General features: G+C 42.4%; 1 protein-coding gene across 1 annotated transcript; it reads left to right on the top strand.

The window, feature by feature from the left end:
* Positions 1-1728: 1728 nt before the first annotated feature.
* LOC308287111 (protein NDRG3-like) lies at positions 1729-10774 on the top strand (the record flags this gene model as incomplete). The annotated part of the gene is made up of 2 exons (XM_080728231.1): positions 1729-2707; positions 10683-10774. The coding sequence occupies 2 exons, from the start codon at positions 1729-1731 to the stop codon at positions 10772-10774; spliced, it is 1071 nt and encodes a 356-aa protein (XP_080584357.1).
* Positions 10775-20355: the final 9581 nt, after the last annotated feature.

Genomic DNA, 20355 nt, shown 5'->3' with positions numbered 1-20355 from the left:
AACATGTAGTCCTGACATCCTGTTACTGCAATGATGTTACAATGCTGGGGTTCCAAATTTATGATGTGCACTCACCTTGGTTATCAAAGTGAGGGCTGGGGACCCCCAATGGTTCTTTAATAATGCATAAAAATCAGTTTAGTATTCTAACCCTATATACATGGACTAATTAAAACATATTTACTAGGGCTGGGAAAATATGTACGATTAAAAGAACACATTTTAATCGCGCTTTGTTTTAGCACCTTAGAACCTCTCACTGGACTAGTTTCAGGCGTAGGTCTACCGATCGTACCGGTGCACCAACAGTCAAACCCCAGTGCACGCAATGGGAGAAGCCGCTGATCAGATTGTTTATTGCTCGGCCAGTGGATGGAAAATTTTAAAATGTGTTAACATGAGAAATAAAATGGCTTCTCAAGTTTTATTTTTTATTTTTTTAATCGAGTCCCAAGCCCTAATATTTACATTGATCATGTATAGGGGCTGCTGGCACAAATAACATTGAGATGGTTGTCTGCAGCCAAATGCATTTGGGGTCCTTGACATCAGAGGACCACAGGCCTAAAATAACGGGTTCTTAATCGTCTCACCCGAACAGCATCGACTGGGGAGGCATCAGAAATCAAGCATGGAAAAGGGGTCACGGGTGCAGACAAAGGTATACGCCTCCTTCGGCTCTGGGGCATCTGTAGATATATGCCTGAGGACATCAACTCCTCCTGGCCAAGGCTACATTCACCAAACGTGACTGAAGGAGAAGCATCTTGAGACGCAATTGTAATCAATTGTGATAATTCACTGTAGCATTCTCTGATACATCAGAATGCCCTATCGTGTTAAATCACAAGATAAGGATTTTGCATCATGCTGATCGACATATCAAGACTTAAAGGGACATTTCACCTCTGGGACAACCCAATCTTATTTTATTGTTTGGGACAAGATCAACACAATCCTGAGTTATTTTTTGTGTTCAATCTGTGTTTTTAGATATTTTAGTATTTCAGCATGTACCAGTGATGTGTTTTGCATCATATGATGCGTTTATACTAAAATATCTCAAAACATAGATTGAACACAAAAAATAACTCAGGATTGTGTTGATCGTGTCCCAAACAATAAAATAAGATCGGATTGTCCCAGAGGTGAAATGGCCCTCACTTTTATACCCATATATGGAAATCCCTTATGCCCATATATGGAGATCACTGATGGCATCAGTAGGACCAAATCCATGTGTGTCAGTGTGGTGTAAAACGGATATGTGCCCATATATGGAGATCTCTGTATCTCTCAGTCCTTGCCCCCTTTTATGGTCATATTGGTTGGATCAGCGGTTCTACTGAAAAATGTGTTTTGTTCAACTGTACATCATGCAAGTACAGTAACAGCATGGGAAGATATGAGCTATCTGTGTGTGAAAGTTGGAGTCTGTAGAACCATGTACTGTGAGACCCCTGTCAAGAGATACGGGGCCCATCGGCCTCGGCTTCAATTAGTAGTTGGGATGGGATATCATGTTGCTATGGTTGCGGATATTGCCAAACAGAGTACACAGACACCAGTCTGACGTCATGGACCTCCATAATTGGGCAAGACTGACCTGGCTGACATCATAGAGAAATCATACAGTAGTAATGACGTGGGTGCACTATATAAATGTAATTTCTCTCATTTCACCTTGAAAGGCTACATGTTCAAAGAAGTCTACACTCACCAGACAAGATGATGGAAGAGCTGCAGGATACTCAGCTAGCTGAGATCAAGCCCCCGCTGGAAGACACAAATTCACTCAACTTCATGGACGATGATCGCCAGCATGAGATTGAGACGCCCCACGGCGTCCTGCATGTGACCACGAGGGGCGTGCCCAGGGGCAACCGACCTGTCATCCTCACGTACCACGACGTGGGCCTCAACCACAAGTCGTGCTTCAGCACCTTGTTCAACCACAGGGACATGCAGGAGATCATGCAGCACTTTGCTGTGGTCCATGTCGACGCTCCTGGACAGCAGGAGGGCGCTCCACCCTTTCCCGCTGGCTACCATTACCCTACTATGGACGAGCTGGCGGAGGAGCTGCCCTCCGTGATGACTAAGCTCAAGGTGAAGTTTGTGATTGGCATTGGTGTTGGAGCAGGAGCTTATATCCTCACCCGGTTGGCGCTAAACCACCCCACCCTGGTGGAAGGCCTCGTCCTGATCAATGTTGACCCCTGTGCCGAGAGCTGGGTTCACTGGGCCACTTCTAAGCTGTCAGCGTGGACCAGTAGCCTGGTGGACGTAGTGATGGCTCACCACTTCAGCACTGATGAGCTGGCAGAAAACCAGCACCACACCCAGACCTACCGCCTGCACATTGCCCAGGACATCAATCAGGACAACTTGGCCCTATTCTGCGTCTCCTACCAACACCGCCGGGATCTGGAGATTGAGCGTCCGACTGCAGGTCTGAATGAAGATAAGGTCAACACACTCACCTGCCCTGCTCTGTTGGTGGTCGGAGACACATCACCTGCTGTAGAGGCTGTGGTGGAGTGCAACTCCAGGTTAGATGTGACCAAAACCAGTTTGCTGAAGATGAGTGATTGTGGAGGCTTGCCACAGGTTGTGCAGCCTGGAAAACTGGCTGAGGCCTTCAAGTACTTTGTTCAGGGCATGGGATATATCCCCTCTACAGGAATGACTCGTCTGGCTCGCCCTTGTACCACTTTATCCACTTCCATGGACGTTGAGAAATCCCATGGTGTCCACCACTCATTACTTTCTTCTGTTGTTATTCATTGATTCCTTTTACGGCATTGGCTCTGACAGAGGCTGGCCGTCTATGAGAGGGTCTTTGTGTCTGCGTGTCTGGAGCTGATCTTGCAAACCATTACTGCAATGAACAGCGTCAAACTTTGTATGGCACCCTGCCAGAAGACCACTCGTGTTAGTGTTATTATTATAGTTAACTAAAAGTAATGAAACACAAAAAAAAATACATATAAGATAATTGGTCTTCACTAATGCTCATTATAAGATATAAGATGTCAATTAATTCTGTGTCTCAGAGGACGGCTGTCGACAGTTCAGAAACTGGTGGTCATTTCAAACAAGATTTCAAAAGTATTTTATTTTAGCATGCAAACTTTCAAGGAACAGAACGTTTTTATCACCTTGGAATCCCCATCGAGGATGGCATTGGTATGCGGCTTTATGAACTGTCCATAGCCCACCACTTTTTATGAGCATTGGTAAGAAACATGAAGATAATTTAGAAAAGTGCTCCTTAAACTGAAATAACAACAATTTGCCTTGACAAAAACTATCCCTAATAATAATAATCATATTATTATTATTATTATAATATCATCCCTGGGTATAAAAGGGACTCCCAACTACTAATTGAAGACGAGACCTATGGGGGCCCCAAGTCGCATGACTATGGTCTCAGAGCACATGGTCCGCTCTACAGACTCCAACTATCGCTCACGGATAGCTCAGATCTTTTCCTACGTTCTTAGCTACTTCCCCTGCTGTTACTGTACTTGCATGATGTACAGTTGTACAAAACAAAGATTTCCGTCCTTGCCCATGGTGACAAAAACTGAGATATACAGAGGTCTCCATATATGGGTACATATGCGTTTTACATCACACTTACTGAAGTCAGTGTTCTCCATATATGGGCATAAAAGTGACAAGTTCTGACTGATACTGACATGCATGGATGCATGTCTGGGATCTCACAGCACACAGTTTCTTCTACAGACAGGGAACTCCATATATGGGCCGATCCAACCAATATGCCCATCTCTTTATACATACATGGATCTCTATATATGGGTATCAGGGATCTCCATATATGGGTATAAAAGGGATCACTGACACCCTCTGGAATCCCTGATCATAGCCTCAAGTTGAAAGTAGTCGTACCAGTCATGCTGATTAAAAACCTGCAAGCAGGTCCTGACTGCACTCTCAAGAATGTCACCAGAATGGTGGTAATGCAACAGATGGACAAAGTTATAGAGTGTGAGACTGCAGGCACAAACAGGGGTAAAACAATCTTCCTCCCAAGAATATCTCACAATGACAGAGGTGAAGAGCTTCCCTTCCCCTTCATTAGACTACAGTTCCAAATCCACTTAGCTTTCTCTGTTAACATCAATAAAGGTAAGAGCAGCGGTTCTGCCGCCTCGTCTGCCGCACCGATGCGCCGCTGTTCTCTTTTACCAGCGTTGCCGCGTGGTGAACATGTTCTCCCATGGTTCTCCCCACTGGGGGAAATGGATCCGCATCCGCAACCAGTTGGGGTTACCGCGCGGCACTTCACGTGTCGATAGCGCAACGCTGCGCAGCCGCCCACGTCCAGTGTGTGCTCCCCTTGAGTTGGCATCTACTTGCCTCAACCTGTGTTCGCTCATGATCAAGTCTACACAGCCTTCTCCAGGGGAAAGAGAGCCAGCATTGTAAAAGTTTTCATTATGGATTATGAGGCATTATGCATTGCTGACAACATTGTTTATAGCAAACTCCTTTAATTAGCCAAAAACAATCATTCAAACAGCCTTTTTACTTTAAAAATGTTAGTCTGCTGTTACTACTGCTGTAGAGACACTTCGCAGACTATCATTCTATTTAGCTTACCTCATACACTTTACATTTGCTTACTATCTGGATGCATACTGACAAATGACCTTCATTCTTCAACAGATCTGCCATTTCCCCCCCTGAAACAACACACAGATGCCCCTAATTACTGCTTTGTTGTTAATGTTCAATACTTACATAATGTCATTCTGGATATCATTTCATTTTAGTAGGCTACTATTTCCTTTCTTATTTGTATATGTTAACAAAGACTGTCCTATATTACAACATGACAATAAACCATGACATCTACAGTAACAACAATGCTATATCATTTCCATCAACAACTGCCCATATGCATTTATACCCAATTGTCCACATGCATCATTCATACTCATTGCTCAAACCAACACCTTCCTCGTGTAGGCTACATAATTACGCAGTACAATGTAACTGTGAGGGCCGTATAGTGGCCGAACTCTAGACGTGAGGGCCGCGAAGCAGCCCGAACTTCTAGTTATTATTAACTGAAAAAGAAAATGTCCTACTTTATTCTTTGTCAATATTTCATACATAAGCCTAATATTTTGGGTGGATATATGTAATCCTATCTTCCAATATGTTTTGTGCCAGTTTTAGTAAATTCTGTCTTTTAATCTTCAAAAACAGTGAAAATAGCATATTTTAATAGAAAGAACATCTCTGCTTGTTGAATACTTGGCTTCTCTGTGACTTGGAGTATAAAGTCTTTTTTTATTTGACTTTAAAACCCCTCTGGGGTGTACCAGACCTCTGCTGCATGTCACTCTCGCAGCTCTCTCCCATTTCTATCAATGCACTGTGGAAAGTGAGGACATCAGCCTGTGGCACTGTTGAGGTGTTATGGAAGACTATAGGTTTGCTTATACCTCATCTGTGTAGCTCAAGCTCATCTTGACAAAATAGTTTGGTTCCTTCAGGTCAGGCCAGTTAGCTGGTTAGTCAAGCACAGTCCATGTCTACAAGAACAGATCCACACACAAACTAACAGCCAGGCCGCAGCTTGTAGATCTGTTATTTTGGGCAACATCGCATTCCTACTACGGCGTTTTTAGCCTAATGCTTGAGTCAAGTCGCGGTTGCCTGGCAACTATGAGGGCTGCTGTGGGGTCGCCCCTTCCTACTATGGGATCTAGAGTTCAGCACCAGGAAAGAGGACAGCTCCCACCCCCTCCCGTACTACGAGCTCCGGGGTTTGTTGATAATAAGCTAATAAGCCAGATGGGACCCATCACGCAAAGAGGGTGACTGAGCCTTACAGAACTGCATCGAGGCTTTCCGAGTTGAAGAAAAGGTCTATTCCTTCTTGTTCACGATTCAATCACGAACCAAGGAACCAGTGGAAATCCAGACAACAACCTTGAGCCTACAGACGGTAGGTTTAATCTCTGAAAAGAGGAGGGTGCTCTGCACATTCCTGTGACTGTTACGGATCTGATTATATATTATATTATACGGCTTACGGGTCGTTGTGTGGCTGTCCAAGTGTCCATATAGTTCAAACCGTTTGAATTTAAGCTGGGAGCTGCATGTCTGAGTCATTCATAGCCAACACTACAGTTTGTAGCTTAGGCCTATTAAGCTACCCCTTCGTGTCCACCTGTCAATGTAGGCTATCTAGTTGTTAAAACATGATTTAGCTGAATTATACACAGAAGGCTATTTGTTGACCTTTTTGTTGTCGTGTGGACTTAATTGTTTGCTGGATGTGATGGTATCAGATCATAATGTGTGCGACTGTGTGTGTTTAATAATGTTAGAAAAAAAACACACACATTTAGCAATATTTTGCTTCTGCCTTGGAATTATAATATGTGATGAGTTATCGCAAATCTCCTGCACCGCGGGTTTGCCACAGCCAGGTGGCGCTGTAGTATATATTTTCAGGTGCTTTTATGTCTGCTTGACATCGATCGCGTCACCGCGTGTGCTGACAGGACCCTCTTTTAGTGTAATGAAATCGATAATTATTGATCGAGGGCTTCCATTTTCTTGACTAGATAGGCTCTAGGGTTGCTCTTGAAAATCCTTAAGCTTCTTAAAAGGCACCGCTTACGGCCATTTCTGTTGTCCATAAATCATTTGACACCTATAGCCTATAGCCTACACTTTCATCAACTTAGACTATTAGTTTTGTTTTAAGTGAAGTTGGCGCAAAACTGTTATTGATAATAACAGGCATAGCCTATTTAACTGGTCTATTGGTTTATAGGCTAGGTAACCTCAGTGGTGGAAAAAGTAGCCTACTCACATATTTTACTTATAATATTTACTATTTTACTTAGTAGGCCTAGTAGTAGCCTATTAATACTGCAATATAGAAATACTCTGTTACAAGTAGGCCTAAAAGTAAAAATATGAAAGTGTTGGCATCAAAATGTACTTAAAGTACCAAAAGTAAAAGTACAAAAAAATTCAAAAAAACGCCTCGCAATGCAACATGTTGTGAGCTTGTATCATCTATTTTCAAATAGCCAAGGTATAAAATAGGGCTAAAGTGGTTTAGGCTATGTTTTATTGCGACAGTAGGTCGCAGTTAACTATGAAAACCGTCACATCTTGTCTGTATCTTGTCCGTGAGTAATCCGTAAACCATATTTGGAGATCCCTGATCTATGTCTATAGCTGACCTATGAAATCACATTGTTGTGACATCACATTGTGACATCACATTCCATCCTTGTCCCTTGTATGCCCATTATGGAGATCCCTGATGTCATCAATATTAAGCCCATAGCTTGGAATGCCCATATATGGACATATTGTGTAAATCTATAACATCTATGATGTCAGACAGTCAGTCATATCCATATTTGGGAAAATATTTTGTCCACATTTTGTCCAACTTAAACAACCAACCGCAACTTGAATCACACTTGCAAATGAATTCCGTCCTCTGCCCTTAGTCGTCTTACTGGTAATATTATCATGTATTTCTGCAAAGTAACTATAGTTTTCAAATAAATGTAGTGGACTAAATAAAAGTAGGCTACAATATTTGGATCCGAGATGTAGTGGAGTAGAAGTAAAAGTATTGGATATTGGAAATACTCAAGTAAAGTACAAATACCTCAAAATTGTACTTAAGTACAGTAAGTAATTGTACTTAGTTACTTTACACCACTGGGAAACCTGGCCAATCAGTGACCACGATGTAAAGTCGGTCTATAGTAACACTGTTGTGTTCAGCACCATGGACAGCGAATACATTTTGCACAACAGAAACTGAAACTATCTTGGTTTCATTTGTATACACTCTCAGGGCTGTATTTGGATTGTCTTAAGTACCAGCTCTTATGCCTTAACTGAAAGGCCTGTCCATACTGTCTATGACCACCAAACTTTTCGGCAGAGTTCAGAGTTTCCGACATGCAGCTTTCCGGACTCTAATTTGGGGCAATGCTTTTCAGAAGATGCAAGCGACGTCATTTTGTAGTTGAAACGGACCTTTCCGACGAAAAGTTCGGTGGTCGGAGACAGTATGGACAGGCCTTTAAGTTAAGGCATAAGAGCTGGTACTTAAGACAATCAAAATAGATCGAAGTTACAAACCTGTATAAGGGGTCCTGGAACCCCCTAAATGAACCTGAAGGTCCCTGGACCCCACATTGAGAACCACTGTCTAGCTAGGTCTAAGTGGTGTCCAGTGTTTGGCTATTGGAATTAAGGCATTGATTTCATGACCATGTTATCTCCATCTACTTTATTTTCCAAAATCCTTTCTATATTTTGTTAACGCTACGCAGGAGAAAAGGAACAAAACAGATAAAAAGTCAGAGAGGGTGCTGTTTTTCCCTTTTCTGTGACGATGGCTAGCCAGATTGATATTTTGTTACCCCTTACCCTCACCAAAAACAGTTTTGTCACGAATAATAATTAACCTCTTCAGCCTCAATTAATGGCTCTTGACATCCTTAATATGTGAACCAATCAAGTAGGTAATTAGCATAACTGTATAATTGGTTGCTAACCTTCCAGAATTCGTATGATGATCATGTCACCATCTGCCATGATCCTGAATATATTAGGAACATTAATGTCCATGACGCCTCCGCATTATTATCTATTGGAATAGGACAGTCAGGACACAAATATTGACGGCAAATCCTGTGTGTTGATGTAAACTTTGAGAGTTAAATTACTATTATTTTACTTTTTTTTTTTGAGCGGTGCTTGGAGCTAAGCTCCAACGTCTAGCATTGTCCAGCTCTGAAGCGTGGCCTCCATCTGGCCTCCATCTTGGCACAAAGCGCTCAAGGTTTGTTGTACACCCAGGGTCACGTTGGCCAAGCTTAAAGGACAACTCCTCCCCAAAACACTTCTAGGCTCATTTTCCTACTTGTATTGATCCAAAAAGACTGTCCATGGGGTTTATTAGGCAGAAATGCCCCTGTTGTCCAGTTTCCCCAGCAGAACCCAGCTGCTCTGTTTTTATTTTTCATGAATGTGGTACTAGTTGTCATTACAAGCACATCCATGTCATCGTTGTCCCCCACAAGCCATCACACTCTGCTAAACAGATGTTATTCTCTTATGTGTTTTGCCAAGTCCCGGAAAAGATGCCCTGTGATTGGCCAGTACAGTCACTTTGATTGGCACCTGTGCCGAATTCTCACCCCAAAATATTATTTATGAGATTGTGGTGGCTTTTGTTGGACAACCAAGGCATGGATGTGTTTGTAATGACAACTAGTAACACATTCATGAAACAGAAAATCAGTTTTGACCATAACAAATAGTGTAAAAGTGATAGGCTTTTAAGCTCCACTCTATGCTATGACAGTTGCTGGGTTCTGCTGGGGAAACTGGACAACAGGGGCATTTGTGCCTAATAGACCCCATGGACAGTCTTTTGGGATCAATATAAGTAGGAAAATGAGCCTAGAGTTTTAGGGAGGAGTTGTCCTTTAAGCTTCGCAGGATGCTTAATGTAATTAACTCATGAATAGCACTGCTCACTTCACACTAGGTGTGATTTGTACTGTGTTTATTGTTTAATGATACCCAGAGCAGAGGTAAACAGAAGAATTACCGAGCAGGTCTCGAGGGAGAGGAAAGCGTTAGATGGAGACAGAGCAAGAAACAGAGCTGAAAAGAGCTTAAAAACCCTATATAGGTACTTCCTTGAACTGTGTCCCCAGGTGTCTATACTAGGTTGGCCCCCTACCTTTTTCCCTGGACACCAAATCTCTGCCAATCACAGATAGCTGAACTACAAGCTCACAACACACCGCATTGCAGGATGATTTGAGCCTGTAGTTATTATTTAAATTTAATTTAGTTATTGTTCAAATTTCACCAGGTTTTCTGAAAATTCACCTATTCATGATTTGCCCGGAAGGGTTCATGTGGTTAAAAGAGCTGCATCTTTTGTACCTCATCTCTCAGTCATGATCTTGACCTTTGATCTTTTCAACTCATCACTTTGGGGCTGCCAGTGCCAACTGAACATTCCCACCAAGTGTCATGGAAATCCGTCCATCCATTCTCGATTTTGACCTTGACATTGTGACCTTGACCATTGATATTGTTGAGCCAAAAGTGTATCGATTTCTATGTGGGAGCCTACTGATCATACCCTCCATGTTTCATGAAAATCTGCCCATCCGTTCTCAAGTTATCTTGCTAAACACACACACACACACACACACACACACACACACACACACACACACACACACACACACACACACACACACACACACACACACACACACACACACAAACACAGGCTGGACCGATGACAATATCCTGTTACGCATTGCAGCGGCAGCGTATTGCAACCATTCGGGACTCCCACGAGACACGCAGTAAAGGATTTGACTTTGGGGTGCCACAAGCTGCTTTTCCCCCCAAAACGGAATGAGTCATAGTCACAGCAAAGATTGAAAAAATAAAATAGAAAAATACAAATGTACAAAAAGGTTTAACCACTATATATGTATATACTATTTTATATTTTGTACAAGTTGTGTGCTTCAATCTGCCATCTCTTCTTCACCTAAAATGACACCAGGTTGAAAGTGGTTAAATATCAGAAAACCTCATGCCCTCCCTTACTACAGTAGGAGGAGGAGGAGGAGGAGGAGGAGGAGGAGGAGGAGACTGTAGAATTTCACAGTGCCTGTGCTGCTTCCAGCTTTACACACAGCAGTGATGGGAAGTCACCTGCCCTAGCTTGCCTTAAAAGGAAGAGGGGAGAAGCTTTCGATCACGAAGTCATTATTTGCTGTGGGGCAAGTGTACGTCACATGCTCTGGTGGTGTAATACTGCAGTGGCTACACTGATAAACAAGGAGAGTTTTTGATATAACATTTTTTTTTTAAATAACTCACAACAGTAATTTCTTTTTTTTTTAAAGATTTGTTTTAGGGCTTTTTATGCCTTTATTTGATAGGATAGTAGGCTGACAGGAAATGGGGAGCGAGATGGGGAATGACATGTGGCAAAGGTTGTCCGGATCGGGAATCGAACCGGCGACGCCAGCAGGCATCATAGCCTTATATGTGATATGCGCCTTGACCACTAGGCCAGCGGGCACCCCACAACAGTAATTTCTGATCAAAACAACAAAAGTATGCTCTTAAAGTATATGTTTAATGACAGAAGAGAAGGCACCAAGCACATATTTATGAAAGCATGCCATTAAGATTTCTTGAGGAGTACATTCATTTCTCGTTACCAGATGAAACTGATGTTGTTGAATTGCCAAATGTCTCGTCAAGAGGCTAGCCGTCTATATGGTCTAAGCCCTGGTGTTTGTGTGTGTCCGGAGCTGAAAACTTGCCCAGATTTTGAGTCATACGTCCCAGGTATGTCATGGGCGATTGAAGTAAAAGATCAGTGGTTCTCAAAGTGGGGCCCGACGACCCCAGAGGTCCTTGAGGGGGTTCTAGGGCATAACCAGCAAAATGTGTTTATATTGCATCAAAATTAGTTTAAACAAGTTTAACACTATAATCAGCTATGTGAAAATAGCCAATCTACAAGCTCACAACAGATGGGGGTCCGTGGCCAAATACACATTAATTTGGGGTTCCTTGATATTAAATAGTTTGAGAAACACTGTCATACATGAATGATTATCACCCAGACTGGTCACATGAAGTTCCGAGCCATGCCGTTTCTATGTGGGTCCCGATAATGTCCTAGTTTTCTAGGGCCTATTATTATTACCTTGGAAAGTTGCAGACAAGCCTCGCCCATATTTAGAGAGGCAAGACGCATCTATGATGTCATACCAGTGTTTATAACTAGATGGCAAATGACTAAGTGGAACAAATGTTCCCTCTGAATCTGAAATGTTACTTTTAAATTACATTACATTAAGATGCGCTCTCTAAATCACAAAATATGTATCTTATGATAAAGTCGTGCTGGGTTTTGTCACAGTCCCATTTATTTTATGGAAATTTAACAGACTGCAGTCCCAAGTAGTCTTCTCTTTTGTTTGAAGCTGTTTCTATTACAAACTGGAATACGACATGCACAAAATAACTCTTTTCCACCCAAGATATTATAAGACTAACTAGAAAGGTGAAATTCTGGGAAATTGCAAGTGTGGTTGCATTGACACGAGTCACTAGGAATCCACTGGGAAATTAATTATTTCTTACCATTTATTGCGACTGTCAGAAGTTACTATGAAAACCTCCAGTGGCTGTCCCTCCGTCAGTCCGTCTGTCTGTCCGTCACGTCACGTCACACTTTTGGCCCTACTCTTATCTCCGGAACCGTTGTCGATGCCAAACTTTGCACACACACTCCTTCTCACATGGCTCTCTTCTAGCACCACCATGAGGCAGATTTTTGCTAAACACATTTTTGGACACTGCTCCTACAGATTTTGGCCTAAAATCACGTAAAAAGGTACACAGTATCTCTAAGGTCATGTCATCAACATGGATCTATCCCATTTCCCATATTCCCTCCTGATTGGCTACGATTGCCTTCTAAAGTTTGTGTATGTGACCTGACGGTCGCTTATCTCCCGATTAGGGAGTCTTACTGGTATTATATATTGTGTCAGGTGAAGGCAAGCATGACAACAGTGACAATAGTGTGTGAAGCATGACCAAAACATGTGACGTTATGTTACGTAAACCTCTAGTACTTTACAATTACAACAAATTACTTTTAACAAAAAGCATTGTTTTATTTATTCTATCACCTTAATTGCACTTGTTAGTTCCACATTTCAGTAGCCTATAATTGGTCTCAAACATTTGTGGATGCTACCATTTTGAGATATGAAACAGTACAGTAACAGAAGTATAGATTAAAGGAGGCCTGAGTTGAATTCCCTACTGACAAAACAAGGACCAAACAAGAACAATAGCACTGAAGTCATTATCATAATCATTCACACTTACCCCGTAACAGCTGGTAGGTGGGTAAACTCAAGGGCATTTGGGAAGTGTAGTTAATCCAATCATAATCTGGGGCACAGTTTACACATCTTATCTCTTTAATTGCTGTGCACTGTGTAGTTGTAATGTCGCCAGTTACATGGCAGTGGTTTACCAGTCTGTTTCAGCATTTGTTTCCCCACTAATGGATGCCCCCCTATCAATGTGGTGAAGTGAATCAGACATCATTTGATAATGGAGTGTCCTTTGACATAATTGTAAGGAATTGATTATGTATTCCGCTGTATATGTGGAGTTGCAACAAACATGTGACCAAAGTAGACTGCCGGAATAGTGAAACAGCCAACTGAGCCAAGATAGTGTGTGTGTGTGTGTGTGTGTGTGTGTGTGTGTGTGTGTGTGTGTGTGTGTGTGTGTGTGTGTGTGTGTGTGTGTGTGTGTGTGTGTGTGTGTGTGTGTGTGTGTGTGTGTGTGTGTGTGCGTGGGTGCTTACAGTTACACTTCTCAATAATTTTCATGTCAAGTGCCAGGGACTCCCATAAGAAATTATTTGTCAAGATCTGTCAAGATTTTTAGAAAATAGCCAAAAACTGGGGCGCATATACCACATAGGCATTGATACCTGGCGGCGTTGCCGGCTCGATTCCTGATCCGGATGACCTTTGCCCCATGTCACTCACTCCCCATCTCTCCCCCCATTTCCTGTCAGTCTACTGTCCTATCAAATAAAGGCAACAAAGCCAAAAAAAACCAAATCTTTAGAAAATAGCCAAAAACTAAAATAGTAGGCTACTTCAGTGTTTGAAATGTTCCTCATTAGAATGCAGAGTATGTGCTCCGGTGTGACTCACATCCCCCCCCACACACACACAGCAGTAGCAGCATCTAGCAGCAGTCAGTGCCTAATATTGCGCCTCTGACTTCACACTGGCCAACTGAGGATTCTGTTTCTACGGCAACGTGCTTCAGGACCCACCCCCTCTCATTCGCCTCCATCCATCTCCCTCCTCCCTTCCTCCCCCCTCTTCCCGGCACGGACCACGTGACTTTCAGGAAGGCTTCTCCGACCTCCCTTTATTGTTGTTAACCCTTTATCCGCCAGGCTTTGTGCCAGCGGCTTCCTATAGGCTGTCAGGCATGTGTCTCCCACGGTTTCGAAGGGAACGCAGAGGCGTCTAGCATCGCTGTGATACATCAAAGCATCGCTCCATCGAAATGTCAGATTAGCATAATTTTAAAAGATTCAGCAATGAGTCACTCTAGTTCTCTAGTCGACACTCGACTGATAGGCTACTTCTTGTTCTCAACAACAGACAGTTATGTGTTACTAAATTACAAAATACTAATTACTAGCTATTTTACAACAAGATTTGTGCATTTGGAAATATCCTCACACGAGTCAAGATATCAGTGAAATAGAGTCCAACAACTTGTCATGTCCTAATTTTTTAGGGTTAATGAAAATGTCTCTATATTGCAGGGGTGGGCAACTGATGATGGTGAGGGCCACTATATTTCCACCTTCACTCCAGAGAGCCACATTGCATATTGCTACGTCCTCCTACTTTGTCATTCTAGTATCTCATACAAAAGAAGCAAAAAATAGCACATCTACAAGCTCAAAACGCATCGCTGTAGGTCGGCTATTTTTTGCTTCTTTTGAATTGGAATCCTGAATAATTTTCTTGTTAATTTGAATTGGAATCCTGAAATGTAACATTTTTATTTCATTTCAAACACATTTAATTATATACTAATGTTAACTTTATGAACTTAATTACAAATACATTGGACATAACAAAATACATGTTAATACTACTATACTAGTCATTAAGCTACTAATATAGACTGACAGAATTAAAGCAGTTCATGTTTGGAATTGTTACAGCTGAAATCAAAATTCTGATATTAACCTGCAGGCCGCATTAAGTGAAGGTGGCCCCCGGGCCGCCAGTTGTCCATGTATGCTATATTGTCATCACTTGAACTGGTGTTGTGGAGAAGAGTGAATTGATGAAAGGATCCTGGCACTCAGTCTTATGGTTATGGGATGGAAGATGAACCTCCAGAACGGTAGTGATGTCACCTGGACATTGCCTCATACACTAAACTGGTCTCTTCTTCCTTTTGGACATTTTGGACATTTTGTGTGTGTGTGTGTGTGTGTGTGTGTGTGTGTGTGTGTGTGTGTGTGTGTGTGTGTGTGTGTGTGTGTGTGCGCGTGTGAATGTGACACAGGCTGTTTAACTCTCTCTTGCATCTGTGCACGTTTGTATGTCCCATACGTTTTGTTTGCACGCACATGGAATGTGCGCGTGCACGTTTGTGAATGAATGAACTTTGTGAATGGAGCCCCTCCTTACCTAGTAGTTGTAGACAGGAGGTGAGGTCATCCCCGTTGAAATGGAGAATCCCCCCTTCCTGCATGGATGGCGCCATTCTTAATGACCTCCAATGGGAGACAATATAGACACGATGAGGCGTAGTAGCAGTCTGATTGATGACATTATATGCCATGTCAACTTCCTCTGAAGAGATCACATCACACACACACACACACACACACACAAACACACAAACACACACATGCACGCACGCGCCAACACACACAAACATGAACGCAGTCACCGCACCGACAACATACACAGAGTAAACTATTTATGTACGGATATTGCTGTGTGCACGAACACGTCGAACTGTTCCCTTTCAACCGCAAAATAGCGAAGAAGAAGACGATTTGCACCCATTGTTCCGTGTTCCATTTCCAAACACCGCTGAGTGGCCTTGTTAATTGTGTCCCATTACGTGGCACATGAGTGGAAGTGAGAATGGGTGATATGAGGGGCTCTTGACAAGGGGCCCATACTGTAAATAGGCTCTCTAGGGAGGCAGCTGGCTAGTGGAGGTGGGGGCTAGCCCGCCGGACCCTTCACAGCATCCCCCACCCAGAGCTACCTCCACCCCACCCCCTCCTTAACTGGAATGAGATGGACAGTCTGTGACCGCTTGGCATGGGGCCTATACGCTGGCTATGCTATAAGTACATCCAAACATGCATAAACATGCACACATGGCCCCCCATTGGATGCCTCTGCCACTAACACTGGATTTACAATACAATCAAAAACACAGAAACTAATTCCCTCCGACAGATTATAAGGCAAGTTGCCAAACATAGCAGCATTTTACACCAGCTATTTAAATGGGCATCCTGTGGTGTTGTTGATTGTACAGGCATGCCTTTAGAAGCAGGCAGCTTACCCATAGCTCCACTGGGTGCAATGGAAGCCTTGTTGTAACTCTAATTTTAGTTCAACTCTAATTTTAGTTCAATTTTTGTCATAAAATAGAAAATTGCAATGGTCCTTTGTGTTCCAACTTGTGTCACCATGGGGTCTGAAGAGCCGATACAGAATTAATCCTGAAAGTAAGGCTGTGATTCAGAAAAAGCTGATACTTTGAAGATACCAGGCTTTTATCTGAACACATGGATATCCTGCAGTGTTCATCTTATAAGCATCTTAACCCTAATTTATGCTCAGTGTGTGAGTATAACTTATAACCTTAAGTGGTGATAGATTAACCACTTATAAGCTCTATACATATACTTTGTCACAACGTGTAACACTTTGACACGTTGTGAGCTTTTAGATCAGCTATTTTAGAAAAAGTTATTGAAAAATGTGATTACTTTTTTGATGCCAATGCTTTTGTATCGTTTGAATGCAGGACTTTTACTTGTATCAGCATATATTTATATTGTGGTATCTACTTTTAGAAATAAGCTCTCGAGCTTGGTTGTGTTTTATACTTTTGACAGATACTGTATGTACAAGTATATCATCAGGTATATGCATTTTTGTAGATAAAAGTGTCCCCAATTCCCCATAGGAGTGTCCACATTTGTGGGCACCAGAGGGAGGCAGTGGATTCCACATCCCTGACGAGGAACTACCCTGCAATGAAGCAGCAATGAATAAGTAATAGAGAAAGAGCCCAGAGAAAGATGAAAATAGAACAAACGGTATAATGTACTGCACTGTTCTATTCAGTCTGTACTACAGTGTAAGGAGCTCGGTTTCAGAGGTAAAAAAAGAGAGACCAAAATGGATAAATTGCAATACAAGCAATAAGTATGCGCATGAACAATGTATTTCTTCATTTTGTTGAATATCTCTGTTTTAAAAAATATATCTGTTCTCTAGGATTGGGACAATGTTTTAAATTACTGATTGGCCATAGGCCAAAGCAGTTGGGCATTTGATAGATAGACAGATAATACGAATACTTTTTTATTTTTTTAAGATTTGTTTTGGGGCTTTTATAGGACAGTAGACTGACAGGAAATGGGGGAGAGAAGGGGAGTGACACGCGGCAAAGGTCGTCCGGATCGGGAATCGAACCGGGGACGCGCCGCCAGTCATCCATGCCCATGCGCGCAGCAGATAGGAGGGGACGGGGGGGATTAACACCCCCACTTTTTTTGGGTGGGGGGGATATCCCCCCAGTGTTCAGGTCCAAGAAAAAGCCGCAAATATGATCGATTATACTGTACAAACTGAGTAGTTCTCATTTCAAGGCGTATTACTGCCCTCTAGAGGCACAGTCCCACCAGTGCAGTGCAGTCGGCAGCTAGCTCAGCTGTTCTGAATGAGTTTAATTAATGCGACGCGATAGTGACAAGCAGGCAGGCAGTGGCAGAAGGAGACCGTCATTGCAGGTGCTGGACCTGCTGCTGGTGTGTGTAGGCTAGTCTCACATCATTCTCAGTCAAAATGAAACGGTCAAAAAACCAAAAAACGATAACGTCGTTCTTTAAATCAAGCAACAATGTAAGTACCTTTGAACAGATGCATAATGGAAATGCAATTTCGTTTGTCAACACATTTTAAGTTACGTTTCCTCTTGTTACTGTGGTTCCCAACTTTTTCATGTCGGACCCAAAAATGGACACCAATGAGGCAATCACTCATGGCCCCACTGTTGGCCTGTTACTCCTTCAATAAAAAGATCTAATATAGACTTAATGAATTCATGTGTATTTCATTTTAAAAATGCCTTGAAATCTGCGTAAAACAACTGTGTAATTCAGCTCAAGTGGAGGGGATATGTCCCCCCCTCCTCGGGGCAAAAGTGGGGGGATATCACCAAAAGTGGGGGGGATACCCCAAAAATTTTCGCGCGCGCACATACCTCCCAGATATGTCCCCTTCACTTTTAAAATGCCTCCTGCGCCCCTGTCCATGCCTATGTGGCAATGACTAAGTGAGTGGTATGCGCCCGGACCAGTAGGCCAGTGGGCGCCCCAATATGAATACTTTTTATCAAATTATGTCATTGTTACAAGTTGCAACCAATGAAAATGATGGAGGGAAAAAGATTCTGGTGAATCTTTTACCACAGGCCCAATTTTAGACAACATCTGTCCATCAAGATGAATGGTTGGTTATTAGTTCAGAGAGCGTGAAAGCTGTGTGTGTGTGTGTGTGTGTGTGTGTGTGTGTGTGTGTGTGTGTGTGTGTGTGTGTGCATCTGTGTGCATGTGTGCGTGCATGTGTGTGTGCATGTGTGCGTGTGTGATGGCCATGGAGGGAGGTTGCGCATTATACTGGGGGTTTCCCCTACTTGTCTGCAAGGATGATGTCATTGTCACGGTTTAAGCCCAACGTGGGTTTAATCTGGCAGATAACGGCTGGATTTGGACTTAACCACTAAATAAAGGTCACACACGTTATACAGACAGACAAGTACTAGAAAGCTCAGATGTGGGATCACCAAATGTTACATACTTGCGTGTTATTCTTTCGCTCTCCGTGAGCCACATAGTTTGACTGTTGGAAGATGCTGGGCTGTTTACAGGGGTTCCATGACTAGGGCTGTCACGAACATGAACTTTGACTTCAATTCACAATAATTTTGCAGTTGAATTGTGTTTACTTTTTAGCACTGCACACTATGAAGAGAAATTACATTTTGCACAGGGCATATGATAGCAGAAATAGACGATCTACAAGCCCAATAGATCTGCTATTTACGCTATTTTTTGAAAATGGAAAAGTGTATGACAACTTTTCAACATGGAAACGATTATGACAATTATGACGATTATGAAAAAAAAGTGACTATCTCAAATTTGCGATTAGGCGATTATGTAATAATTGTGACAGGCCTATATGCATGATGTTTGGTTGTGCTAAACTTGACTTGACTTGCAATGGCAAATATATTATTACAGCTGAGCTCACATTGTCCAATTTGTTTTGAAGTGGCAGACATACCGGTACGTACATGGCAAAATATATCTCCACACAATAGAAGTTTGCGTAAATTTACTCTGGAATCTGGAATGTTTCTCTTTTTTTCCTCTCCATTTAATTGACAGGTTAATGAATCTCTCCAAAGGGACACAACTATGCCGGAGGCGGGAAAAATATTATTTGGAATTAGGTCCTGTCCCCACTCTCCCTATCCGAGTGAAATGGGTCAGTTGAGAACTGAGTGAGGAGGACGATAATAAAAAACTAACTGCTGTTCTTTCCTCGTGTCCTGTGTGTTGGCAGACGGAGGATCTCAGATTATGCACCAGTTACAATCGCCCCAGAGTGTGTTAATAGGGATTTACTTCACTGTGTCCAGTCAAATGCTGCATGCTTTGGAGATGACATCATGTTCAAAACCACACACACACACACACGCACGCACGCACGCACGCACGCACGCACACACACACACACACACACACACACACACACACACACACACACACACACACACACACACACACACACACACACACACACACACACACACACACACACACACACACTGATCCCTGTATCCATCCCATTACCTGCTGATGGTGGCAGTCGCTTGTTTATAAGTTACTCCTCTCTTCTCTGATAGGCAGACATCACTAACCTGCCCCCCCCCCCCCCCCCCATCTTCTAGGTAGAGTCTAAATCCCATAGCCCAGGAGGGAGTTCAAGGGAAATAGAGTTTAAGTGGTGAATGTATCATATTATAATATATTTTTGTAAGTTTGGGACCCAAGAGTCCTGATACCTAGAAATGAAGTGGAGCCAAAATTACAATATTTCTATTTGAAAAATAGCACAATGAAATTCATGATTTTGCAAAGAAAAGAAAAGAAAGGAAAAGTAGAGCACTCAAATAATGCCTAGGCTATTACAGTCCACCACTGGTGATTAGCATTCATCAATTTTGTTGTAGGTTATAGTCCTAAATGTTTAAAAGTAGGCTAAATACTGTTTTATTTCAAGTTTGGGCAGAGATAGAGGGTTTACTGTCAACATTTTTAATTATCTCTTAAAGGAAAGTCCAATCTTGTGTCAACAAAATAAAGATGTT

This window comes from Nannobrachium achirus, assembly GCF_963921795.1.
Source record: "Nannobrachium achirus genome assembly, chromosome: 6".
Taxonomy (NCBI): Eukaryota; Metazoa; Chordata; class Actinopteri; order Myctophiformes; family Myctophidae; genus Nannobrachium; species Nannobrachium achirus.
This window is presented reverse-complemented; position numbering and strand designations above follow the sequence as displayed.